General features: G+C 42.2%; 1 protein-coding gene across 2 annotated transcripts in view; it reads left to right on the top strand.

The window, feature by feature from the left end:
* znf385b (zinc finger protein 385B) overlaps window positions 1-25,292 on the top strand; it is a 53,654-nt gene that overhangs the window by 4,220 nt on the left and 24,142 nt on the right. For both annotated transcript variants that reach the window (XM_070975791.1, XM_070975792.1), the window contains exons 2-4: window positions 15,709-15,846; window positions 15,952-16,095; window positions 16,789-16,905. In XM_070975791.1, the coding sequence (XP_070831892.1) occupies window positions 15,711-15,846; window positions 15,952-16,095; window positions 16,789-16,905 (397 nt within the window). In that variant the 5' untranslated portion in view covers window positions 15,709-15,710. The remainder of the gene's footprint in view (window positions 1-15,708; window positions 15,847-15,951; window positions 16,096-16,788; window positions 16,906-25,292) is intronic.

Below are 25,292 nucleotides of genomic sequence, written 5' to 3'. Positions count from 1 at the left end.
CTTTGCCTAAAGATTGATTACGGGGGAAACAGCTAGCCTGGCTGTGTCCAAAAAAAAAAAAAAAATCCACCAACCAGCACCTCAGAAGCTTACTTATTAACATGTTATATTTTGTGCAAAAACTGAAGTCTAAAAGCAAAATGTTGCAGTTTTTTTACGAGGGGTTCAATGTTGGCTGGGAGCAGTGTTTCCAGTCTATGCTAAGCTAAGCTAAGCAAAGCATATTTGATAGACGTGAGAGTGGTTTCAGTCCTCTCATCTAACACTCAGCAAGAAAATAGAAAATCGTATTTTCCAAAAACTATTCCCTTCAGAAAACCAACTAAAAACTTCTCCTGAGCTCATAAATCAGTGTCTGTGAAGTCTTGCCTCAGGCTGATCACTGATCAAATTAGCTTTGTGCTCGCTCAGTAGTTTTGTTGTCGATGATGCTCCACAAACGCACACTAATTGTGTTGAAAACAGTGTGTAACAAGTGTGTTTTCCTGTCACTGTAGCAGTAATACTCAGAGTACTGCGGTATGTGGAGTACTGTGTGTGCGTGTCTGCTGCCAGCAGTGCAGAGCGCTAACAGCTAGCCACCTCATTACTCCCATTCTGTCTGTTGTGATTTATGGAGCTACCTGTGCCTGTGTGTGCGAGCGTGCACCTGCTCACTGTGTTGTCTCAGGAAGTTTTAATTAGTTTCCTGTCATGTGACAAAGAGGAAGTGATGACATTAATGAAATGTGATTGGATGATTATTACGATAAACACAATTTGTGGCCTAAAGGCAATCTGAGAGAGAGGGAGAAGTTAGGCGAGTGAATAAAACAAAAGTTTGTGTGTGTGTGTGTGTGTGTGTGTGTGTGTGTGTGTGTGTAAATAGGACGGCAGTGATGAAGTGCTTCCTCACAACTTGTGTCTCTGAGGTATTATACACACACACACACACACACACACACACACACACACACACACACACACACACACACACAGTGAAGTTGTCAAGGTCATGCTGACACACACACACACACACACACACACACACACACACACACACACACACACACACACACACTTGCACAGTGTGTCATCAGTTGGGAGACAGCAGGACGTTGTCAGAAGTTTAACCTTTGAGACAGACAGACAGTCAGACCACGTCCACAGGAATCCAGCTGAATCTGAAGATGAGTTTTGCACATGGTCGTGTTCTCAGGTTGGCTCTGTGAAGATCTCAGCCCACACTGAAACGACTGAAACCAAAAATGGGAAAATGGCTAAATCTTCATCTTTAGGTCGGTGTTTATCACAGCCAGTGTGTGGGACAGACAGTCTCGTCACTTGGTGAGTCTCAGCTGGTTCAAGAGAGAATGAGACATTATTCATGTAGTGATACCACTCTCATACCTGTCACCGATATGCTGTCTGAAGGCACCAGCATCCCTTTTGCTCCTTGATTATCATGCTGTGTCATGTTTGTTCCTGTACCAAACAGGTATAAAATTGGCAATTTGCCGTTTTACAGCCGGGTTATATGTGGGACTGTTTTTAAGATGCCAGCAGTTGCCAGGCAACCAGCGGAGACTCAATGGAGTCACTGTGTCTGGCAAAGAAATAGTCCCTGTAAAATGGTAAACTGTCATTTTTACACTTTGTTCTTCGTACAGATGAATTAAGAGGTCTTTTCATCTAAAGCTCCGCCTGAATATGAATAAGAGTGTTCAAATGTCAAACTGTTTCTTTCAACCTCAGCCCCTCAGTGTTATAATACAGCTGATCTTGTGATTTGGTTGTTCTCATTTACATGTATTTGAATGTTTCTGCTGTTAGACAGCTGAATGAGCACAAAACAATGATTTGATCAGTCACAAATATCACCTGTTAACCAGGTGAAGAGTAGGTCCTGCTTGACTGCACAAAGGCGGCAGTCAAAGTGTTTTATGCTTATGAGGTTGTCTGACAGAATCAGCAGAAACACAAGCTAACGACAACACCTGTAATGTGCCATACTCTTATTTAAAAGAAGTCATCACAGAGAAAATCAGAGCAGACAGAAACTTTTTTTCTTAAAGGATCAGTCTGGTGGATTTCTATATTTTTCTCATTGTCAACAAATCTTATTAAATGACCTAAAATAACAATGTGTTAGGTGTCACTTACTACTTTCTGACTTCCCTGCCCTGTCTGCGGCACATAGCCTTAAACCTACTGGTTCCTACAACGACATAAATCTTAAAAAAAATCACTCAAAAATATGTAGTTTAATTTCTTAAATATCCCACAACAGCTGGGCACTTTAGTTGTTAGAGAAACAGGAGGAAATACTGCATTTATCCGGGACTATTTTCAGCAGCGGATTAATGCACCGTGGTGCTCTAGTGACAGCAGGACGGTGTAGATGGGATTTAGTGGAAGTAAACTAGTTTGTGTATTCATGGTAATGAAGGAACATGTCACCGTGCAGCAGTGTGGCTTGATAATGGAGCTCAGCGGCACAGAGGAATAACACGTCAGGCCTTGGATACGCATGTATTAGTAGGATTGTTTTCTTTTCATAGGATTTGTTGACGATACAAAAAATAAAGAATATCACCATTTATCCTTTAACTCCAGTGCCGCAGCACTCTGCCGGCTCATTTTCCAAAAGCTCAGTTTTCCATGTCCTCGGTAAAACACGAGGCTTCAGACTCGACCACTGTGAAGACTTTCCAACAAGCTCAGTTTTTCGGCTTGAAAAATGTCCATGATTTGTTTTCACATTGAGTGGGCTCGCTGTAGACATGACTCTCACAGTCACTCAGAAAGAGACAGCTTGTGTGTGTCAGCAGGAAAATTACCGTAATGTTAATCTTGTCAAACACAAAGTCACAGTGTCCTTTATGTGAAGCTGGTGGTTGCTCTTTATATAGAAACTGATACACAACTTCACTCTCTACATCCTCCCCTCAGCTTTAAACCTCTGGTTATAGCAGAGTAGAAACAAATGAGTGTGTCCTAACCTAAACCACCGGCCTACCAAGGTGTGTGTTTCTGTGTTTTTGTCTCAAGTTTCTTCTTCCATTAGTTGAGTGGAGTAGCTGCTGAATGTTTGATGAGTCAGCATGTTGAGAAGGAAGTGATGTCATGGCCGTCGTCTCGTCTTTCGGGCCGGGTTAATGTTTTCCGGCAGCAGCTTCATCTTCAACTTCAACTGTGAATACTGCTGATACTCACCATGTTGAACAGTGTGCTTGTAGTACAGTGGTACAGTCTGTAGAACTGAGGTGGAGACGACTTGTTTGGAAGGAATTTGTGGAAATAATTAATATTGACCAAACCTTCACAGCTCTGCTCTCATGTTAGTCATGGAAGTGATGAAACCTTTGCAGTGTGTTTGTTTACATGCTGATGGCACACTAAATACAAACAAAACTGTCTTTTCCCATTAGCCCAGGTTAGTCTGCTTTAGCTGCACCTGGCCACACTGCTGTGTCCTGCTTGGTAGCAGGGCTGACCCTGGCCAACCCATGATGGTGTCCTGTCCTAGCTGTGTCCTCAGAACTGTGTTACAGTAACTTATTGCTGATGCAAGCCAAACATTTCCTGCTGTTGCTGTTCACATTAAAAGCATTCCACTGGTGAATAGGTGGGATGCTTTTATTGTGAAGAAGGTAAAATAAATGCAATGTGTTAGCAGACAAATAAAAACACATTAACCAGATCTAATCAACCAAATATGGACATGTTCTGCACTATTTGGTCAGGGGATTGTTTGAAACATTGCATGGAGGAAAAGTGCTGTTGGCAACAGGCTCTTACTGTGGTTTGTGACTACCAAACCTCAAACACATCTTTAAGCTACATGTAGTGGAGAAACACTCGCACAGTACCCACATGGTGCAACTACATGCATGCTAACATGCTCACAATAATGATACTAACATGCTAATATTGGGCAGGTATGATGTGTTCACCATGTGTATCATTTTTACCATCTGCATGCTAATACATCACTTATTGCAGTTAGCCAAGCTGCAGCTGATGGTAATGCCATTAGCTTTGTAGGTATTTGGTCATAAAGTATTGGGGAAATTAAAATTTTGGCTTGGTGCTAGATGAAAGGACCTCCTTCTCCTCCTCCTTCCTCTGGTGGCTCGAGAGGAAAAGTCAGGAGATTACCAAGTTGATTCATTACCTGGGAACCATGAATGTCTCTGTAAAATGTCATGACAATCATGAGATATTTCACTGTGGAGCGAAGGGGTGCCATCCTTAGAGCCAAGCTGCTAAAATAGCAGAAAACAAACAAACAAACAAACAAAAACAAACAAACAAACAAAAAAACTTGTTGAGTAATACCGAATTGGTTTAGAAGCTGAGTCAGGCTGATTGAGGCTTAGTGTCAGCACACTCAGCTGTGTGTCGCCCCCAGAATATGATCCGTCTGTGGCCCAGATGTGGCTGCCAGATTTGACAAGGTTTTGGGGGTATTGATTTGGGCTCAAAATCAACCCTAGCACTCAGGCCAGCCTTAGGCCGGCAGAGAAATACAACCTGATCTGGATAATAACAACATGCACACATGCATACATCTTCTATACATGCTTGAGCTGATTAGGGTCATCGGGTGCTGGAGCATCTAAGCATGCACTGGGGCAGAGATGAGATATTAGTCAGAGAGATAAACAAGGCGTCTCACTGTATATGTTATTAACTGCAAGGGGATAGTTATAGTCAGACCCTGGTTCTCAAGCGTCTATTCAGTTTGGCTCCTTGGAGTCAAAGCTGAACAATAACAGTTCTTGTGGCTTCCACATGGTATCTCTGTAGCCACCATAGCCCCGACATGAAGCGCATGTCAACAGCGTAACCCTGTAATACACCACCACAAATCAGTGTAACATGACACCTGATCTACTTCCTTTTCTTGAATGAAATCATGCAGTCAACCTTTGATTTTAGTTTGTGTCTTCTGCACACTGATGTTCACCTCAGCCACACACAGACACACACACTGAGTCACAGGAAGGTCACAGGAGTTCATTGTTTTTCTGAAGACTTCGGTAGGGAGGGGGCAAAGTCAGACGACTGTCAGTAGACGTTCACAAGAGTGCGAGTGGTAATCTCTATTATTAGACCACAGATTATACTAACTGAGCTACATCACACACACACACACACACACACACACACACACACACACACACACACACACACACACACACTTATCTGTGGGTTATAATCCCAATCCCACAATCCCCTTCTGGGTCAACCAATCATGTCCCACCAAATCCTGCACAGCCTGCAGGGTAACCTACATGCTTGTGTGTGTGGCCATGTATTCCTTACGTTGTAGAGACATAAATCTGTTTACACAGTCACACTGTGCCACATTGTGAGACTCGCCTTCCTTATGGGGACAAAATGCAGGTACCCAAAATTTAAATTATTGCATTTTGTGGTGAAGACTTGGGTTAAGGTTAGGGTAAGGGTTAGGGTTAGGCAAGTTGTTTTTTTTTCATATATAAACACAACTGTGTGTGTGTGTGTGTGTGTGTGTGTGTGTGTGTGTGTGTGTGTGTGTGTGTGTGTGTGTGTGTGTGCGCACGCTCTGCAGGTTTCCAAACTGTCTGTCTGTCTGTCTGTCTGTCTGTCTGTCTGTCTGTCTGTCTGTGTCTGTTAATCCGTGACAGTTTGTAGTAGAAGAACATCTGGCTCATCTCTGTGAGTCTGCAGGAAGTGTTTTTGGGCAGTGTTGTGTAGAAATGTATCACTGAATACTTTCTCCAAAAAAGAGTACTTTTGGTTTGAGATCCACTGTTACTGTGCAGTACAGCACTTCATTACTTAGACATTTTGCTTACTGGCCTGTTCGCTGCTTTAGGATATGCAAGATAAATTGATAAATATGAAGCTGCTTATCTTAGCATAAAGACTGGAAACAGGAGGAAACAGCTAGCCTGACTTTGTCCAAACAGAATCTACAGACATCTCTAAAATGAGATTATCTCTGCTGGTTGCTTGGCTACTTCACAGTCATGACAACACTCCAGTATGCCAAGAAATAGTCCGGCATATAAACGCCAAATGTTTCATTTATGCCAAAGATTTATGTACAGATTAAACAAATGTGATGTGCTAGTTAGTGAGCTTTAGAGGTGCTGATTTTCTTACCTTTTCAACAGAGCAAGTCTTGCAGTTTGCTTGTGTTTCTTTATGCCAAGCTAAGATAGCCAGCTCTCCGCTGTAGCTTCATATTTACCATACAGGGATCTTCCCATTGAACTCACAGCACGAAAGCCAATAAAAGCTTTTCTCAGAATGTTGAACTGTGCCTTTAGGTGCATAATTAAGCACATGGATGGTGAGGGTCAAATATCAGGTTGTGAAGTAAGGTCAGCAGCAGTTTGCAAAATGCAACATAGACATTTAAAAAGAAAGTATATCTAGAGCTTTAGAGAAGACTCTCACCCCATATTTTCATTAAGGATGCTACACTTGTTCACAAATCTCACTCTTGTCTCCACCAAACAAAAGAACAACAGCATATCTCCTCTTTGTCACTGAGTTCAGTGGCAGTTGTCAGGCAGTAAGGTGGTTCATTAGCTGAGCAGTGTGTCAGGTGACTGGGCCCCTCAGGTATGCACCTCTGTTAGCTGGATTTTGGGTCGGACTTGAGTGTGAAAGCTGAGTTTCACCTTGAGCAGTGAGTGTCAGGTCCTGATGGAGCAGAGCAGCTATTTAAAGAGAGAACAGAAGTCACACTGTCCTTAAGTGAAGGTTGGGTAGACAGAACAACCTCACCTACTCTGTGTATGCGTGTGTGTGAGTGTGTGTCTAATCCCCACTGCGGTATGTAAACCATACAACACGATGCCAGTCGCACACATGAGAAGATTATTAGAATCACACTAACATGCTCTACATCGCTCTCTGAGCACGATCCAAATTAAATCCCAGATTCTGTCAAACTGTTTCTGTTCACAATAGTCTGGAACCAGTCATCAGTCATGACTCATTAACAATAAGAATTCACATTCAGGGATCACTGTAACCAGCATCGACTGTATAACCTCATATCTATATCAGAACATCCACAGTCAAACGTGAAGAAAAAATGACTGTTTTCTTGTTTTTTCGACGTCTTTTTCAGGAGTCATTGTCATTGCTCACCTCTGCATCAAAACCTTGTGTTTCCTGTGACTGCGTCAGAGTAGAAACCACCCCACATTTCAACATGTGAAGCAGCAGCAGAAGGAAATGTTGATTTAGCATTAGCAGTAATTTTACACAGCTCTGATATGGCTGTAGGAGAGTAAACACTGAGGCTGATATCAGTTAGATCAAATTACAAACAGTAACACTGGATTTAGAGCTCAACAACTGTGTGAGCCCATATCAGTGTATTGCTGATATAATGTTATCATGTGTTTATGAGCTGATAATCAGCTTCTCGAACAGAACTGCTAGAATAGGTTTGAGATCATCAGAAACTGTGTGTCCAGTCTGGACTGTTCACCAGAGAGCTTTGACAAGTTTATTATTCAACAGTAAAATATCTCACTCTGTAAAGATGAATATATATATACACATACACACACACACACACACACACACACACACACACACACACACACACACACACACATACACACACCTACACACTGTGAGTTGTGGATGGAGAGACTTTGCAGCTGTTGGCCAGGGATACTGGAAGTCAGTCACAGTTGGAGGTGCTGAGAGAGGGTCAGTCTATATAATGACATCATACTAAATGTTGCCTGAAATATGTGTTTTTGTATTAATTGAAATGGCCAGGGTCTCTCTCTCTCTCTCTCTCTCTCTCTCTCTCTCTCTCTCTCTCTCTCTCTCTCTCTCTCTCTCTCTCTCTCTCTCTCTCTCTCTCTCTCTCTCACACACACACACACACCCTTCAGACACATCCAGGGCAGAAAAGTGAGGATGTGGACAGAAAACAGAGACTGCAGGTCACACTGTTTGTGTGTGTGTGTGTGTGTGTGAGTGTGTGTGTGTGTGTGTGGGGGGGGGGGTTTCCACACACACTAGTTTCCCAGTGGAATGACCACAGTGACATCACCTGTTGTGATGCCACGACACACACTTCCATGACAGCCAGCAAACAGACGGACAGGAGGCTGGACTGTTTGCAGACCTGTCTGTCTATCTCCACCTCTCCCTTATTTGCCTCTCTTCCCTGTGTCTTAGCTCCTCTCAGCAAGATGGGAGGACGGTGGGACTGCAGTTTCCAGATAGGACATCCTCGCTCCCTCAAGTGTCTTTCTGAGGCTACAAATATTCACAACAGACACCATCTTAACTATCCTATAATGTGTAGAAATAGATTGATTGCGGCCCCAAAATATGACTGAAATAACACCAACAGACAATTCAAAGTAGTTTATTAATGAAAGACCTGAATGGATGTGAGGGAGCATAAACAGCTATCAGTGCTGTTAATAAAATCTACAGTTTTTGTGAAAGGCTGCAGGTGCAGTAAGTCTGATACTTTTCACACTCAGGCTGATTTTATTGGACTAAAAATATCGTCGACTCTGCGGCTGTTTAGGACAAATATTTGGATAGCAGGCCTCCTTTTCCCGAATGAGCCAAGATGCTCTTGACAACTAAAAGAAGAAAAGAAGTAAATTGGCTCCAGAAGAAAAAGTGTTTTTGTTGTTTCTTCATGATTCACATTCAATGTATGCATTTATATTTTGTGAATGTCTGTTGTTGTTTCCACAGGTAGTTTAATGCAGTGTTTTACTGCAGTGATGCAATAATATTAATATTAGAGTTAATGCTGTTTCCATAGCAGCCGGCCCCTCCTTTTAGTGTGTCATCAGATCAGCTGAGCAATCACTGAACAGAAACTGACTGCAGGGGTGTTGACATCCGGTAAAGACACACTCGTAGGATACACCTGTGGTTCCTCGCCCTCCCTGATACATTTTTAAGGTTTTAGAACATCCTTGATGATGGTGAACCTCATTTGATGTCTTCATCGCTGGCTTGAGGAGGGAGGAAGCACAATTAGCTAAATGGAAAGCACCTTATGTGTCCTCACAGTGTCTTCAGGTTACAGCCTCCTGCAGGTTCACATTCTGAATGAATGACTGATGGTGACCTCATCAGACTGTTGTTGTTTGTGTCACTGTGAAGCCTGTTTGGTCTTATGTCACTATGACACACAGGTCACTTCTCTGATGAGGGAGGGCAGAGTAAAACTCAAGTGTGGTACTGGGCTTTACTTCTAACACATTCGTCCAGATACACTGACTGCGTGGTTAAATAACTCACAATACAAAAGGAAGAGGTACTTTCAGTGGCCCTAATTTGAGAGCACACATGCAGCATAACGAAACTGTAGGAGGAAGTCAGGTGATGTTATTACAGTGTGTAAGGTAGTAGTGTAAGGAGCAGGTTGTTGTGGATTGTTGGGTCGACAGAACATCAGACTTTAACATGGGGGGACAGCTGTTTGTTTTCCAGTTTAACCAGGACCATCATCTTAACCAGACGAAGGTCTCCTAACTCTACCAAAGTAGTCATTTTAACCCAAACCATGACCCTCTCCCTTACCTAGTCAAGTTGTTTTTGTGTCTAAACCAAACCAAAGATTGTTGTCACAGCATAAAACTGATTTATTTATTTTGTGGTTTAATGCAGAGGACTTCTTGTCACAACACAACCAAACACAGGAGTGCAGAAACCAGATCCAGAAACACACTGAAATTAACTATCAGTCATCAGCCATTCATGATGTATTAAGACAATTTCCTGTGAAAGCACATAGGCTGAAAACATTTTTCAGGCTTCTTTGGGCTTTGATATTTTTTGGCCCATACAGCACACGTTAGACACTTCCTCTGGCTGAGCTGGCTGACTCGCATATATGGAAGTTAATAAATAATTTACTGATACAGCTCTTGTAGACTTTTATTGGACTGAACGTATCAACTTCTTGTAATGTAAGAAGTCATCTCAGGATGTTTGTGATGATTAGAAAAATGTTTCCTTGTCCACTGATTGTCTCTGGGATCTGTGATGATTCCTGAATTTACAGTAGCTCAGCCGCTACACTACGATCGCTCCACAGCCCAGCACAGCACAGCAACACATCCTGGGGGGCTTGGCATGCCCCCTTGGAACTGCTTTTGCTTTGTAACTCAGTTGTTTGTTATGTTGCATATGTGTTCAGCTCTCAGGGGTAAGCATTGATACGGACTATCCACACGTCACAAATGAAAAGAACACGTCAATATTGAAGTTTGGTGTCTGTATTCCAGGAATCAGACAAACATTTTACACACATCAGTATGTGTGTAAAATGTTTGTCTAAGACATGCTTACATGTACATTTAGGTAAGAGTCATCATTTAACAACCGCAGAGCAGTTTTGCTTTGTAAGGAAAATGTGAGTTGTTTGGAGGCTGTGTGAAGTGAGCCAGGAAGACAAAACTTGTGTGAAAGTTTTTGTCCTGAATTCAGCCTGTCAGCTAGTTCTTCCTCCCAGCAAGCTTCATAAATCCAGTGTTAAGTTTGTGGTTTCAGGTCAGAGCTGCTCCAGTTTAGGTTTTGAGGTCAGAAACGAAATGGTTTGATGAGATTTGAACTTGTGGAGCCTGTTGGAGGTCACACACAGCCTGGGAGGAAGCTCAGTCTGAGTGGCTGTCTTCAAAAGGAAACCAAGCATGGCCAGATATTAAAGTAATTGTTGTTTGTTAGAGTCGAGGCTTGATTTTATTTGACCTGAATTTGATTGGTTCTGAACAGGATTACTGTGTGAGAAAAATGGAAGTGAAATCAAAGTCAAATTTGCCATATTTCTTTCAACAAAGCTGTGTGTGCTACAATGGTTTGAGTCCTCACCAGTTTCTTCTGGTTGTAGGACCTCGGAGTCCTGCAGGGACCAACATACAAACATCAAACTGGATCTGGTAGTTTGTTTCAGCATCTCTGCTGCTGCTAGCCACTGCTCTGTCTACTGAGTGTGTGTGTGTGTGTGTGTGTGTGTGTGTGTGTGTGTGTGTGTGTGTGTGTGTGTGTGTGTGTGTGTGTGTGTGTGTCTTTGACCATTGCCATTACCAGCTACTAGCCTCAGGGTGAGAGACAGCCACTCTAAGACCTCTCTCTGTCTTTTCACATCTCCATTAGTTTCTTTGTCCTGTCGTCCCCTCAGGTTACTGCGTGTGTGTGTGTTGTACAGTCTCTCAGTGAACAGGGACGTACATTAGTACATTAGTGCCCTCCTCAATATCTCCTTTATCTTTTACACTAGCAGGATTCAGAGCTTTCGACCAATCAGATGAGCCCCTCATTTGTCTACTAGCTGACATGAAAACAGTGTGCAAGCCACAGAAAACAAGCTTAGATATCTGCTGGTGGAAACCTTGTATCTCGTGGTTTCCCAGATAATTTGAAGAGCAGAACATTTCTATGGGTTGGAAACATTATTCAGATATCAACAATGGCTTATAGAAGCTTTCACATCCTGTTGAACAATAGCAGACACTGAAGTTGCCCATTTTTTCCTGTAAAGCTGGCATACATTTTGGATATAAAAGGTTTTCATCCGACAACAGTCCAATAGTTTTAATGGTAGTATATCATGGCGAGTGCAGCCTCCAATGGTTAAACTGGATGATATATTTTTTCACGTTGCACACACTGTCACTCACACTTTTAACCCATGACCAAACTGTATCTATTCATGCATAGTCAGTAAATATTGATAGATTGTATTTACTCGACATTTTTCATAATTACATATTTGTTATATATTCTTGTTACTATGCATTCAATTTTTGTAACCTGAGGTGAACTGCAGTGTATAATGGTAACAGTCTGAGAGCTGTTTGATGCTGTGAGTGTGCCCTTGAATTCAATTGTGTCTTATACCTCTTGGAGTGTGTCTGATATCTGCTTCCATGAAGATATCACTTGTTGGGGAGGACAGACACCAATAAATTTCAGAGGGCAGAGGAAAACACCGAAAGTGAAACAGTAGTGTCTTGTCAGGCCAAAAGCGAACATTGATGAGAACGACCTTAAATTGAAGCTCCACATTAGGAGGACTGAGAAGCATAAATGAGTGGGATATTTGTTTGTGATTCAGCTGCTCCCTAGGACCAGCTTGGTTTTGTTGTCCCTGTTTTACACTGAACTCTGAAGACTGTTGGTGCTTATTGCTTTTATGAATCATGTGGTTAGGAATCTGAACTCATCTGGCCCTGTTGAAGAGCTGTTCTATTCTATGTCACTCTATTCCACAATCTCCAAAATATGACATACATGCCTCATTCCAGTATATGAAACCTGTTTTAAAAGACAGACTGCAGTTCAGTCAACTTCCCAGGTTGACTGGACAGCTTCAGTTTTACCAATGGATGACAGGGAAATATGAACTGGAATTATGGGCTCTTACCAATAGGACACCCTTTGTTTGGTCAGCGTTCAGCACAAGCTTGAGATTTTGCAGATATGTATGAAGATCATTGAAGGCAGATTGTACTCTTGGCATAGCTTGAGTTGAAGAGGAGTCACATACATACAAGACTGTGTCATCTGCATAAAAACTGATGTTTATGTAGAACGCAAATAGTAAAGGAACCAGCAGAACCTTGTGGTACCTCATTATTTATCCATCAGTACTGATCAGCAGTGTTCACAAACACATCCAAACTGAGTAAGTGCAGTTGTTAACAGTATATAAGTAAACTTTAGAAAAGTGCAGCAGCATGCTGTTTTTTGAATGCATGATATATTTCACAATGGATTGACACAGAAGACATGGAGACGAAACTGAAACTCAATGAAGTGTCTCTTTGCACTCTGTTGAGTCTCTTTGAAGTCTTAAAAGATGGAAACATTGGCTCTCTTCATGTTGCTGTGAAGCGCTGACCTGCCTTTATCAGACTGAAGCTGAGGAAAAAAAAATTCTGTTTTTTTCTCTTCAATCAGGAATCACATTGTTGCCTGCATGTGTTGTATGTATGTATGTGTGTGTGTGTGTGTGTGTGTGTGTGTGTGTGTGTGTGTGTGTGTGTGTGTGTGTGGGATTATAACCCACAGCTGGCCTCTCTGATTACTGACTGCCTGGTCAGCCTGGATTAGACTCACACACACGCACACACACATTAGAACAGAAAAAGGTAAATACACATATTTCATTTCACTTTGATACTGATACTCAGTTCCCTGACTTGCTTTTTCTTTGTTTGCGTCTTACCATATGCACGTATGTATGTATCTGTGTGTGTGTTTGTGTGTGCGTGTGTGTGTCTAGTGTGTAATTCCCAGCTCAATAGAGCAGATATATTTAATCCTTCCTTCGCTAAAGCTGATGTCAGCATCAGCTGGCTCTGTGCGTGTGTATGCGTGTGTGTGTGCATTTTGTAGCTAATTCATCACAGTGGCAGATTAACCAGCTGTCTGCAGAACATTAAGTCGACTTCTAACAACCAGCTGGAAGAGAGAGAGAGAGAGAGAGAGAAAGAGAGAGAGAAAGTGTGAAAGCAGTGGGGCCTCCTGGATAACTGAACCATGCTAGAAGTTTATCTTATGACCGCCCGGTACAAATGCTTCACCTTCCCACCATTTCCCCCAGCCCAAGACCTAATGCCAGTTAATGCCAGCAGGAAAAACTTCTTGGGAGCTGTAGTCTTGAAAGACACCCTTAATGAGAGCCTGCATCAAGCTATAGAACATAGTGGAAAAGAGGCCACATAGGAAGTGATGTCAGGACCTCAGGTCTCTGTAGAGTCGTGAAGTAGGAACAACTGGTTCCTGCAGGGTTTTGCCTTAATTTGTATTCCCATTTCAAATTTTTACTCAGTGTGACATAACATGGAAGCATGGGACTCTCCTGGATAATATTCTGAAACTATGTTCAGTTTCAATTGTTTGCAGAGGAAACCAGTCAGAGGTGTGACTCAGAGTTGTAGCAAACACTTTGTAACTGCAGTAAAACACAACACCCAACTGGATAAATGCAGCTCGATTTGATTTATAAAACTCAATTTTACTGACTGTACAATCAGTGTTGTCTACGCTGTAATCCTTACTTCGACATGTCATTAGCAGCACACCTAACAGAATCTTAAGCTTTGTTATTGGATATTTCTTGCCAGAATACATCTTGAGAGTTGAAGCTAACGTCTCAACTTATGTTTTACACAGGCACAGGATGTACCGTTGACTTTCAATGAAAGAACCAGATATTTTCCAGCACGGTTGTTCATCTTTTGTACTGATGATTCACCCAGGAGAGTTCTATGCAAATTAAAGCCATAGAAGTGCTCCAGCTGTCAGTCATGTAGTGTTGTCTGCGGGAAAAATTAATGGGGCGTTTACTATTGGAACCGCGGGGGCACGAAATAACTCTTTCCTATTCAACACTGTATGAAGATGACTCCCAGCTTTCTGGCATATTCAGAACACTTTGTCACTGCAGGAGTAAAACAATGAAAAAGCTGCACCATAGCTGCTCTCATTAGATCCAAGAGGCTGACCTATGGCCGTGGAATGACATCCTGAATCAGTCAGTTCAAGTGAATTTTATTTCTAAAGCTCAGTTTCACAAATTTGATTCAGAGGGCATAAATGTTAGCCAATCAGCACAGCTGGTCTAGCTGGTGTGTTGATGTTGACACTAGAGACCTAGATTTTTCCTCAGCCCATACAGTATGAGCACCAGCAGCTGCCATACCATTCAATCAAATAAAAATTGTCATTAGGTAACAATTTCTTCTGTGCCATTAGCCAATTGTGTGCATGCCCTTACAACCTTAATGGGTTGGTCCAAATCTGGTCTAAATCCCCAAAGTGTATTTAAATAGCGTGTATAAGTAGTATTATATGTAGGTCATGGCAGTAAAGCTAGCTGAATATGAAAAAAATGTGTGTGTGTGTGTGTGTGTGTGTGTGTGTGTGTGTGTGTGTGTGTGTGTGTGTGTGTGTGTGTGTGTGTGTCCTGTCAGAGGTCATGTGACTTGGCAGAGCTGGCAGGACAGATGGACACAGTCATGGACTGACCTACACAAACACACACACACACACACACACACACACACACACACACACACACACACACACACACACACACACACACACACACACACACACACACACACAGTACACTGGATTCACACACACATATGTCATCCTTCCTCTCTCCTCTTACTCATTACTTCATCATTCTCCCTGTGAGCGTTTGGTGCTTCACACTCTGCATCCGGTGTCATTCGGGCTTCACTCCTGTCCATCCGTCTGTCTGTCCACTGTCTGTCTGTCTGCCTGTCTGTCCCTCAGGTAGCGTCTCCCCTTACTGTAGGTCATTACTTGTTCTTTTGAATTTTCAGTGTCACCTTTATGCCGCCCCTGTGTGCATTGCTGCTCTGTTGGCCCACCATTGTTTTAGATCTGTGTGTGCTGTCAACAGATAGACATTAATATTTGAAAATGTCCTAATAGCTACATAGAGCCACAATGTATGGTCTCATAGACAATTTATGACATTTTTATATAGTGCTTCTAAATTCTAAATAAGGGGATTTAAAGTAAAGCATTACCCCCAAAAGGTCACTTAATTTTAATTCATAACTTACATTATGTGTTGACATCTAATTTTTTTTCTATAAGTTACACAAGCTAGAAATGAATATCAAGGATGTCCAATGTCAGTGATGGACATTTATCTCTGTCTCTCTTTTTCTTCTGCCTCCTCAGGGATGAAGACTCCTCTCAGCCCCTCTCAGCTCCTGGAGAGTGGGCAGATCCTTGCTTTTGGAGGGATGTGTCAAGAGCTGATGGACAGACACACACCTACAACCATCAGCCTCTCAGTCCAGCAAACTCCAGCCCCAGGTGACTGACATGGTCCAGCACCGATGCTCCGTATTGTCCTCATTCATTCCAAACCAACCTTTAGTTTTCTCCTGCAGTCAGACTCATCCCTGTTGTGTTCTTCAGGTCAGGGTGGGCCCTACTCGTTGTGCGAGGTGTGTAACCTCCAGCTGACCTCTGCTGGTCAGGCCCAGCTGCACTACAATGGTAAGTCTCACCTCCGGAGAGTGAGACAGCTCCAGGCTGGAGAGACCGGACAACAGGCAGCAGGTACAGTATGACCACTACTGTCATGTGATTGTTGTAGCAGTAGTACCTGCACAAGTACTTTTTAAAAACCATCTTTGGAATGAAAGCAAAATCACTGACACCCAAGAAGGGATTTGCTTTTATTAAAAGAATAATAGTAAAAAAAAAAGTAATTTGAGTAAGAGTAATTTGTTTGGACAAGAAGGTGATAACTTGTAAATTAAGTTCTCAATTACATAAAAAGAGATGAGTAGAGGTGGTAGTAGCCATAGCAGTTGAAGTAATAGTAGGAGCAGAACTAGAGTTGTGCACAGGCCATAACTAAGAACTGAAACTGATCCATACCCACATCGTCAAGACTCGACTCAACTGAGAACTGAACCTGATGCAGTGCACGGGCTACCCTCAACCTCACTCCCTCTTCTTCCTAAAATAACCTTTCATCTTCCAACAGATAACAAGCACAGATACAGACAAATGGCATAGTGACAGAAAAAGCTTCCTTGATAAATTACTTTTCAGAATAACTAAACCTGAATCTGACCTGAGCCTGAAACTTTATCTTCATCTTTATCTGTACCTCATGTGATACTTTGCCAGGTCGAGTAGCAGAACTCTAAGCAGCAGTTGTAGCTTCAGTAGCTGCAGTAGTAGCAGTAGCAGTATTATTAACCTGTTGTATGCTCTAATGGGTCTTGATGTCTTTGTTTCCAGCGGGGGCTCAGTCCAGATCTCTTCCGCAGGCCACAGGGCTCAGCTCCCAGCCTGCAGGACTAACTCCAACTCCAGGCCCCAGTTCAGGCCTCAGCACTCCACCCAGCACGACTACAGGTAAGACCAGTGCTATGCTGCTTCTACTCCTGGTGTACTGCGTTGACAATGATTTGTCGAATATTTTTTGCCGCCTCACGTCTTCTACTAAAAGTTGCACTTGATTAAATTACAGCTGACATGCATGCACTCTCTGTACCTGTATGTGAGGAAGTAACCAGTCATCCGTCGTCTGTGGTCCTAATCCAGACAGCATCGCAGAAAAATATGTAAATTGTCACTGTAACCAGAGGGACATTAAGAGCTGAACAGGACATTCATTTATAAAGTTTGACTGTCTGCTGAGTGAAAGTGACTTTGGCTCATCTATCGTCAACATCTGCTGCCCCTTGGGAGAGGTCGCAGTTTGTGTGTGTGTTGGTTCTCAGATTGACCTTTAAAAAGATAAACTGACTTTGCATTAACTCAGATAATCACTGCAGTTTGATACTCAGCCTCTGAGTATTCATGGCTCCGCCCTAACAACTGTCAGTCATGTTGATGAGGTCAAGTTTTTTAATTTTAGTCCAAGTGACTTGTTGTTGCCCTGACTGTATTTTCCTCTAGCACCAATCAGAGGTTGAAATTTGGGTTTTTTCGTGATACTTGTCAACAGCTGCTTGCCATGAAATTTGGTTGAGACATTCATGTCCCCCTCGGGATGAAATGTAATTACTTTGGTCATTCCTTTACGTCTCATTTAGTGCCAACATTAAGTCAAGATTTTGATTTGTCAAATACTTTGGTTTGTGTCCAAATACCTCAACTAACATGGTAAATACTGTACCTGCCAAACATCAGCATTGTTGCCGTGAACATGTTAGCATGGTGGCATTAGCATTTAACTTAAACTATTGCTCTGCATTAGTTAAGCCTCATTGTTCATTATATTGTCTGGGTTTAATGAACAAAGGACTGAAAAACAAGTCCGAGCATTGACAACAAATATGAAATGACACAGGTGAAGCGCCCAGCCAGTCTTATATCTGTGAGTGAATGATTATCACAAGAAATCATTAACAAAGGACACAACCACAAGCGAATGGCTGCAAAGTGCTAAGTCAAACTCATCATTTTGCAAACCAGTTACCTTCATTTCCCCACAACAAGCAACAAGTAGACAGACCTGACTAGACTACTGTGGGAGATCTGCAGCCTTTGCAGTTCATTTGGCCTGACAGAATAAATGAATGTGAACTAGGTCATTATTTGGGATTGTGAAGTAGTTCACTTTAACTTTTGTGAACTGAACTTTGAGCTAGCTTGAACACTGAAGCTGGAGGAAACCCACGCAGACACGGAGTGAACATGCAATCTCCACACAGATCCACACATGGTCTAAGTCACTGCTCGCAGCCAAGAAACAGTTGAGCACACAGCCGCCATAAAATCTTGTCAACTTGTCATCTTTACACTTCAGTTGTGTGGATTAAAAACACAAGATATAACATGATAATTAGTGAGCTTTAGCGGTGCTCATAGGTGGATTTCCTTACCTTTGGACAGAGCCAGGCTAGCCGTGTTCAAACACTGTTTCCAGTGTTTAGCAGGCTGCTGGCTGTAACTTCATAATTAATGCACAAACATGAGAGTGGTATTGATATTCTCTAAAAATAAATCATGTTTCCCAAATTGTCAAACTGTTATTTTAGTATTATTTTCATTATTTTTTCATCATGGCAGCAGCTTTCTAAGTATTCCAGTGCCCTCTGCTGCTGAAAATACAGTTGAGATTCTTCATGTCGCCTGACCCTCTTTGTTTCTGGAATCAGATGTGACTGGAACAGTTTCAGAACGTCTTCAGTAATTCAGACCCAGTTTTTAAAGTCAAACTGCTGGTCAACAGAGGGAAAATGTGCTGCGAGATGTAAAGGAGTTAAAGTGGAGCAGACAGCAGCAGGTCATTAAACTGGGACATAGCACTGCTCCAACACCACTCTGACATTTCTCAAAGACATCATTGAATTAGCTTGCATTGATTCTTATCATTACATTATATTTTTGTGTCACTCCTTTAATGTAACTGTCCCCACAAAAATCTGCTGTGATGACATAATTCACGTGAATCACCTTATAATACAGTGCACCAGTTTGTTGTCTTTATTCTCGTGATCAAAAACACAAAGCAGAATTTCATTGGTAAAGGGAGAGACGCTATTGATTAAAATAAAGTGAATAAGTTCTGAAATGCCCAAAAACATACAGTACACACACACCTAATTACAGTACATGGGATATTGGTGTCACAAGATACAGGAAAGTGAAAGACAATCTCACACTGACATACATACATGCATGCATGTGTACACACGCACACACACTGATGCTGCTGCTGCACCTACGTGTGTGTGCAACAGCTGTAATTACATACGGTGTGTCCATATCAGTGTACAGGCTACAATAACACTGATTAAAGATTAAATCACACACACACACACACACACACACACACACACACACACACACACACACACACACACATATACACGCACCACTCAGTCTGAATGATCATCTCTCTCTCTCTCTCTCTCTCTCTCTCTCTCTCTCTCTCTCTCTCTCTCTCTCTCTCTCTCTCTCTCTCTCTCTGTCTATTACATGATGCTTGCTCAACCATGAAAAGCTCTTTGGCCTGAACTCAGCTCCACGGGGCCAGGCTGTGTGTGCGTGTGTATGTGCATGCGTATTTATGTGTGTGTGTTTGTGTTGTGTGTGTGTGTGTGTGTGTGTGTGTGTGTGTGTGTGTGTGTGTGTGTGTGTGTGTGTGCGTGTGTGCGTGTGTGTGTGTGCGTGTGTGCGTGTGTGTGTGTGTGTGTGTGTTTGTGTGACAATGACCTGCCTGGCTGAGCAGCCTATCAGCAGTCAGGTCAGATGACATCACAGCCAATCCAAACAGTGACAGGGGGACAGTCAACACGGTCTGTGATATTCATATAAAACTCAGTTATTTTCAATGGATTTTTGGGTATTGCTTAAGCTATAGGCATCAGTAAGTTGATGGGGGGAAAATCAGTGCTGCAAAGTCAAGTTATCTCTTTCTTCTTTTACATGAACAGTCGAACTTAAAAAACTCACAGTGCACACTGTCAGCACAGAGTAAAATTATGTGTTAAAGGAGATGGTAGAAGCACTCAGATCCTTTATCGAAGTGGTAGGTCAGGTGAAGTATCAATACAACAGTCTACAAATACTCCAGTAAAAGTCCTGCATTAAAAATATCACTGAAGCAAAAGTATGCAAATATCATCATAAAAATGTACTCACAGTATCAGTTGGTAAAAAAACTCATTAGGTACTATAAAGGGTCCTCAATGGGTCAGTTTTATATTACAGTATTATTACTGGGTTATAAATACTGATGCATTAATGTGTAAGCAGCATTTTAGCATTCTAGCTATTGAAGGTGGAGCTCATTTAATCTATGGCAAGGCCTCATAAATTGGTCATATGCTCCATGTTAACTAAGTTTGAAATTAACTATTCAGTTGTCAGATAAATGGTAAAATGTCTACATTTTACTACGCTTACGTTGTATCTGATGTAGGAGTTAAAAGACAAGTAGAGTTCTTGTGCCCACACTGTGTGTGTAGGTGCGCAGCCGCAGTATGCGGCAAGCTAAACACACTTATTATACAGGTTATAGACTAGGAGATCTGTGCAAGGCAGTGAGGATACAGCCTTCGATACAGGAGACGAGTGAATGTGTGGTGCATTCAATCAGTGTCGGACCTGTTCATAGGAGACAGTATGAACAGAGTGTTTGTCACTGTCAGCAGAGACTCCAGGCTGCAGTGTAGTTCATACACTTCACTGAGTATCATACAGTTACATTACGCTTCATCATCAAAGAAAAGCTTTTGTGTCAACTGGAGTCTCCATTTTCTATATTTACTCCCACTCTCTCGCTTGTCCTCTGTCTCTGTCTCTCTATCAGGAGAGTAGGTTAGATGATGTTTAAAGGTTATTAAATGGGGGGGGGGTGTAATGTGCAACACACCTCAGTTCAAGCAGACACATACAAGGTGATTTTGATCCGAAAAGCAGTTTTTACACGTAGTATGAATGCTGTTGGAAAATCAACTGTATTAACATTTATGTGTGCAATAAAATAAGAAATTCAGTGTGTGATTTCTCTTTAAACTGTAATTGCAATGAGCTGAAAAAGGACCTGTGTCAGTAATGGTTACTACTTATAGCAGAATGCTCAGCTGAAACCATCTGCTTGTGTAGATGTAAAAAGTAGCATAACATGAAAAAACCCAAGTGGAATACAAGTACCTTGTATTTTAATACAGTGCTCCCACCACTGCAAGACACGAACACATTATGTAAAGGCGAAAACACACACATTTACATTAAATCAGTGAATTTAAAAAACACCATGGGAATACATATAATTACAGAAACACAGGCACTCCAAGATGGAGGACCCACATGAATTACATAAAGCTAGAGTTTTCTCAGACTGAGGATCTGAGAGAACCATTAATATTCATGCTAAATAGTGGGGACATGCTGTATAGAGTGCTTGCTCTCCCTGAGTACACTCACAGTTGTGTTTTCTCCTCAGTGGCAGTAACTGACCACTAGAAGGCAGCAAACACTGTTCCGCACACACACACACTCACACACATGCTCAGTCACTAATGAAAGAAGTGAATTCCCATGATCCACATGCTCAGTGCAAATGAAGAGATTAACTCCCATGAGACTAATAACATTTACAGTATTAAAGCGTGTCTCCTCTGCTCTCCTCTGCTCTCCTCCTGTAGCTTCCAGTTCTCGGTGCAGGCAGAGTTGTTGCCGGGGACCGCAGACAGCAAAACTAATGTGCTTTGACTATCCAATGCATTGTACGGCACTAAATATATGCTGAAGAATGTGATGTGTAAAGTATTTCAGGGAGGATGCAGAAGTTTATTTTTTCGGAGGGTAAAATGTAAAGTTTCCTTTTAATGAGAATCTCAGTGATCCTGATTGGATGCTTCTCTCTCGTTCAGTGGAAATGTCAGCTCACCTTTTCCTTTCTCCTTTCATGTGAGTGGTGTGTGTGTGTGTGTATGTGTGTGTGTGTGTGTGTGTGTGTGTGTGTGTGTGTGTGTGTGTGTGTGTGTGTGTGTGTGTGTGTGTGTGTGTGTGTGTGTGTGTGTGTGTAAGTGAACTCTAATGAGCTCTCCTGGGCTAATAAAGGTCAGAATGCTGTCCTGCTGATACCCCATGCATAATGAGCTGAGAAATAGACAGTTATTAATAGACAGATATTGTATCTGTGTGTGTGTGTGTGTGTGTGTGTGTGTGTGTGTGTGTGTGTGTGTGTGTGTGTGTGTGTGTCTAGGATGGAGAGATTGAGCAGGTGTTGATGTGTGGTTTTGTTGTGATGTATTCAGCAGTGTATGAATAGACCCTGCTGACAGATTCACACACTCAAAGTGCTGTACAGTGGTGACAATAGGCTCAGAGTGGGAGGTGGGGGATGGTTTATGACCACATTTGAACCCATGACTCTGTGTCCACATGACCCACATCTGTGACCACCAGTTGACAGCTTGTAATACTACTAGAATTGTAGAGGGCTCGTAGAACTGGCAGGACAATAGTATAAAACATGTCCGTGTGAGTTTCGTGAGTTTCGTGTGAGACTGTGGCTGTAAAACAGTCAAACTAGCTGACCTCACAGAGGACTGATACCACGGGCAGTGCTCTGGCTAGTGGGGGAAGGTGGGGCTTGTATATGACTGGTGTTCTTGGTAGATGTCCCCTAGAGTACTAGCAGGCAAAGCTGATAATTGCTATCAGTTCCAGTGGAGCACCAGTGTCTACTGTGTAAGTGAACACAAACCGAATGATCTATCTTGTTGACAATCAACATATCAGTATTCCAGCTCCTTATGAAGACAGAAAGGAAATCAGGCTGTGTAGAGTTTTCTAAATAGTTGCCTGTTATTCACTGGTTACGACACTTTCGTGAACTATTCACATTCTGTGTGTTGAGTCTTGGCCTCTATGAAGTCTGAAATTGGAGTAAAATTTATTTTGAGCAAATATATCTTGCTTTTGTGCCCAAGTGGTAACACTGTCGCCTCACAGCCAGAAGGTCCCAGTTCGAATCCCACTGTGGGCGCTGGTGGCGTGTCCTCCACCATGCCTTCGGTGCCTGCTGCTCGAGGAAAAAAGGGGCCTTTCTGTGTGGAGTTTGCATGTTCTCCCCGTGTTCACCCGGGGTTTTCTCCTTAAATAACCCCCACTAAAAACATGCAAGAAGATCACCACCTGACCAATGGTGACGAAGGAGAACTGGTCCCCGGGCGCCGGCTGGCAGCTGGCAGCCCACCGCTCCTGGTCTGCCGCGGAGGATCGACAGACCGAGGATGGGAGAAATGCGGAGAAAATAATTTCACGGGAAGCATGGCGTGTAGTGTCCAACTAACTCTGTGTGATGTGATAATAAATAGTATGTTTCTTCTTCTTCTTGTTCTTCTTATTACCTGAGTTTATTAGTAGTGTGAGGTTGCTTTAAGATCATAGTTTTTTCCAGTTTCACCAAAATCCTCACAGATTACACTAGTTGGTTTTGTTGCTGTTCTGTAGTGAGTTATCGTATTTGCCTTTCTCTGGTCTGAATTCACACTCTAACAGTTTTTTTCCATGTGAACCTAAATTCTACATGGATATATATATAATCCATTATAAATATTGACTGTAGCTATTCACGTAAAGTAAATATCAATTTTCAAACAGTTCTGACTATTCTGAAAAAGGAAACAATAAATAATACAATAAATCCATATGTGTAGTTAAAAGGAGACTTTGAGACTCATATATGTGGAAATAAAAAAACAGAGTTATTAGCCTGAAATGACCTGGAATGGCAGAGGTCTACTAGAAATCTGGTAGAAGTAACATAACTACTAAAGGACTAGTAGGGCTAGCAGGCATCAGAGTGGTAGATGACTGGTAGATCTGCTAGAGGACCCCATGCACTAACAGGACTGACAGAGGATCTGTAGGTCTGGCATTACAAAAGCCCCGTGCTACAGTAATATATTACTTTTTGCAGTAACAAAGTAATATAGCCTGTAACTAATACGATTTCAGTAATGTTATTGATGTATCATGATGGAAAATGTTTGCCATCGCCTAAGCTCCAGCTTCCAGTAAACTTGGTCCAAAAGAGGTATGTGTGCGTGTGTGTGTGTGGCAGGCTCAGCAACACACTCTGTTTTGCCTGGGTTGCAGAATGTAGATAAATAAATTCATTCAGTGCCTTTTTTCATCGTCAGAGCCAGCGCAGACAGCTGCACAGATTAAAATGTGAGACATGCTAGTTGGAAAAACAGGTCTGATCAGGTTTGTCAGCAAAATTCCTGTCAAAATCAATCATAAAGCATGTTAAGGTTGCCATAGAGACCAGGTTATGCCAAGGCTGCAGTAGCACTAACGTTATTTTAATATGAAACCAAATATAATGCTAGTTGTAGCTCAGCAGTTATTGTGGTCGAACTAATAGTATAATCAGTAATGCTTTGTTCCACACAGCCAGTAATTTTCAAAAGTAATATTACTTTCAGATGAAAGTTAATAGTAGCATATAATATATTACATTTTGTAGAATGGTAATAGTGGCAGAGCTAGTGGAGAAGTGGTCGGATGAGTCAAGGACATGGTTGTGCTGGTCAAACGGGTTAAGGATAGGTAGGTTTGGTCAAAGTCATGGTTGGATCAGTGGGGCTAACAAAGGGATTGGTAGAACTGGTGGGATTAGTGGAGGGCTGTGGAACTGTTTGAGGTCTAGAGGAAATGGTTCGTACTTGCAGAACTAGAAGAAGACTGATAGGACTATGGTCAGGACTGGTTGTATTGGTAGAGGACTAGTAGACACCAGTTGGACATGTGAACCTGTATAGGACTGATTGAGAACAAGCAGGACTAGTAGACTGGAGGGTGGCTGCTGTTTTGTTCCAGCCCTGTTTACTTGTTGTTTTGTTTTGTTTTTCTCTTTCTTCTTTAAGTGTAGTTGGTCTTCACTCATTTCCTCCATGCTGATTTTTTTCATTAATTTACTGAATTATTCTTGGTTTATTTCATTGCTTTTTTCATCTGTTTTGTGTTATTTTGGTCTATATTCATGCTGTCTCTTCTTCTTTAGAAGGAAGTAAGTCAAAGCTCGTGTCCCCCTCTCTCCTCGCCTCCTCTCCTCTTTATTGAATCACAGTGAGTGTGAGTGAGCAGCAGAGACACAGCGACAGAGAACGAGGGATTTCCATTGAGACAGAGGGGCTGTCATCACCGCTCACCCTGAATATCATCACCTCAGTGATTCAAGTACACTGTACACTCTGTGTGTGTGTATGTGTGTGTCAGTCGCCTTCCTCTCCACACACACACACACACACACACACACACACACACAC

This window comes from Chaetodon trifascialis, chromosome 12, assembly GCF_039877785.1.
Source record: "Chaetodon trifascialis isolate fChaTrf1 chromosome 12, fChaTrf1.hap1, whole genome shotgun sequence".
In the NCBI taxonomy this organism is placed as follows: Eukaryota; Metazoa; Chordata; class Actinopteri; order Chaetodontiformes; family Chaetodontidae; genus Chaetodon; species Chaetodon trifascialis.
This window is presented reverse-complemented; position numbering and strand designations above follow the sequence as displayed.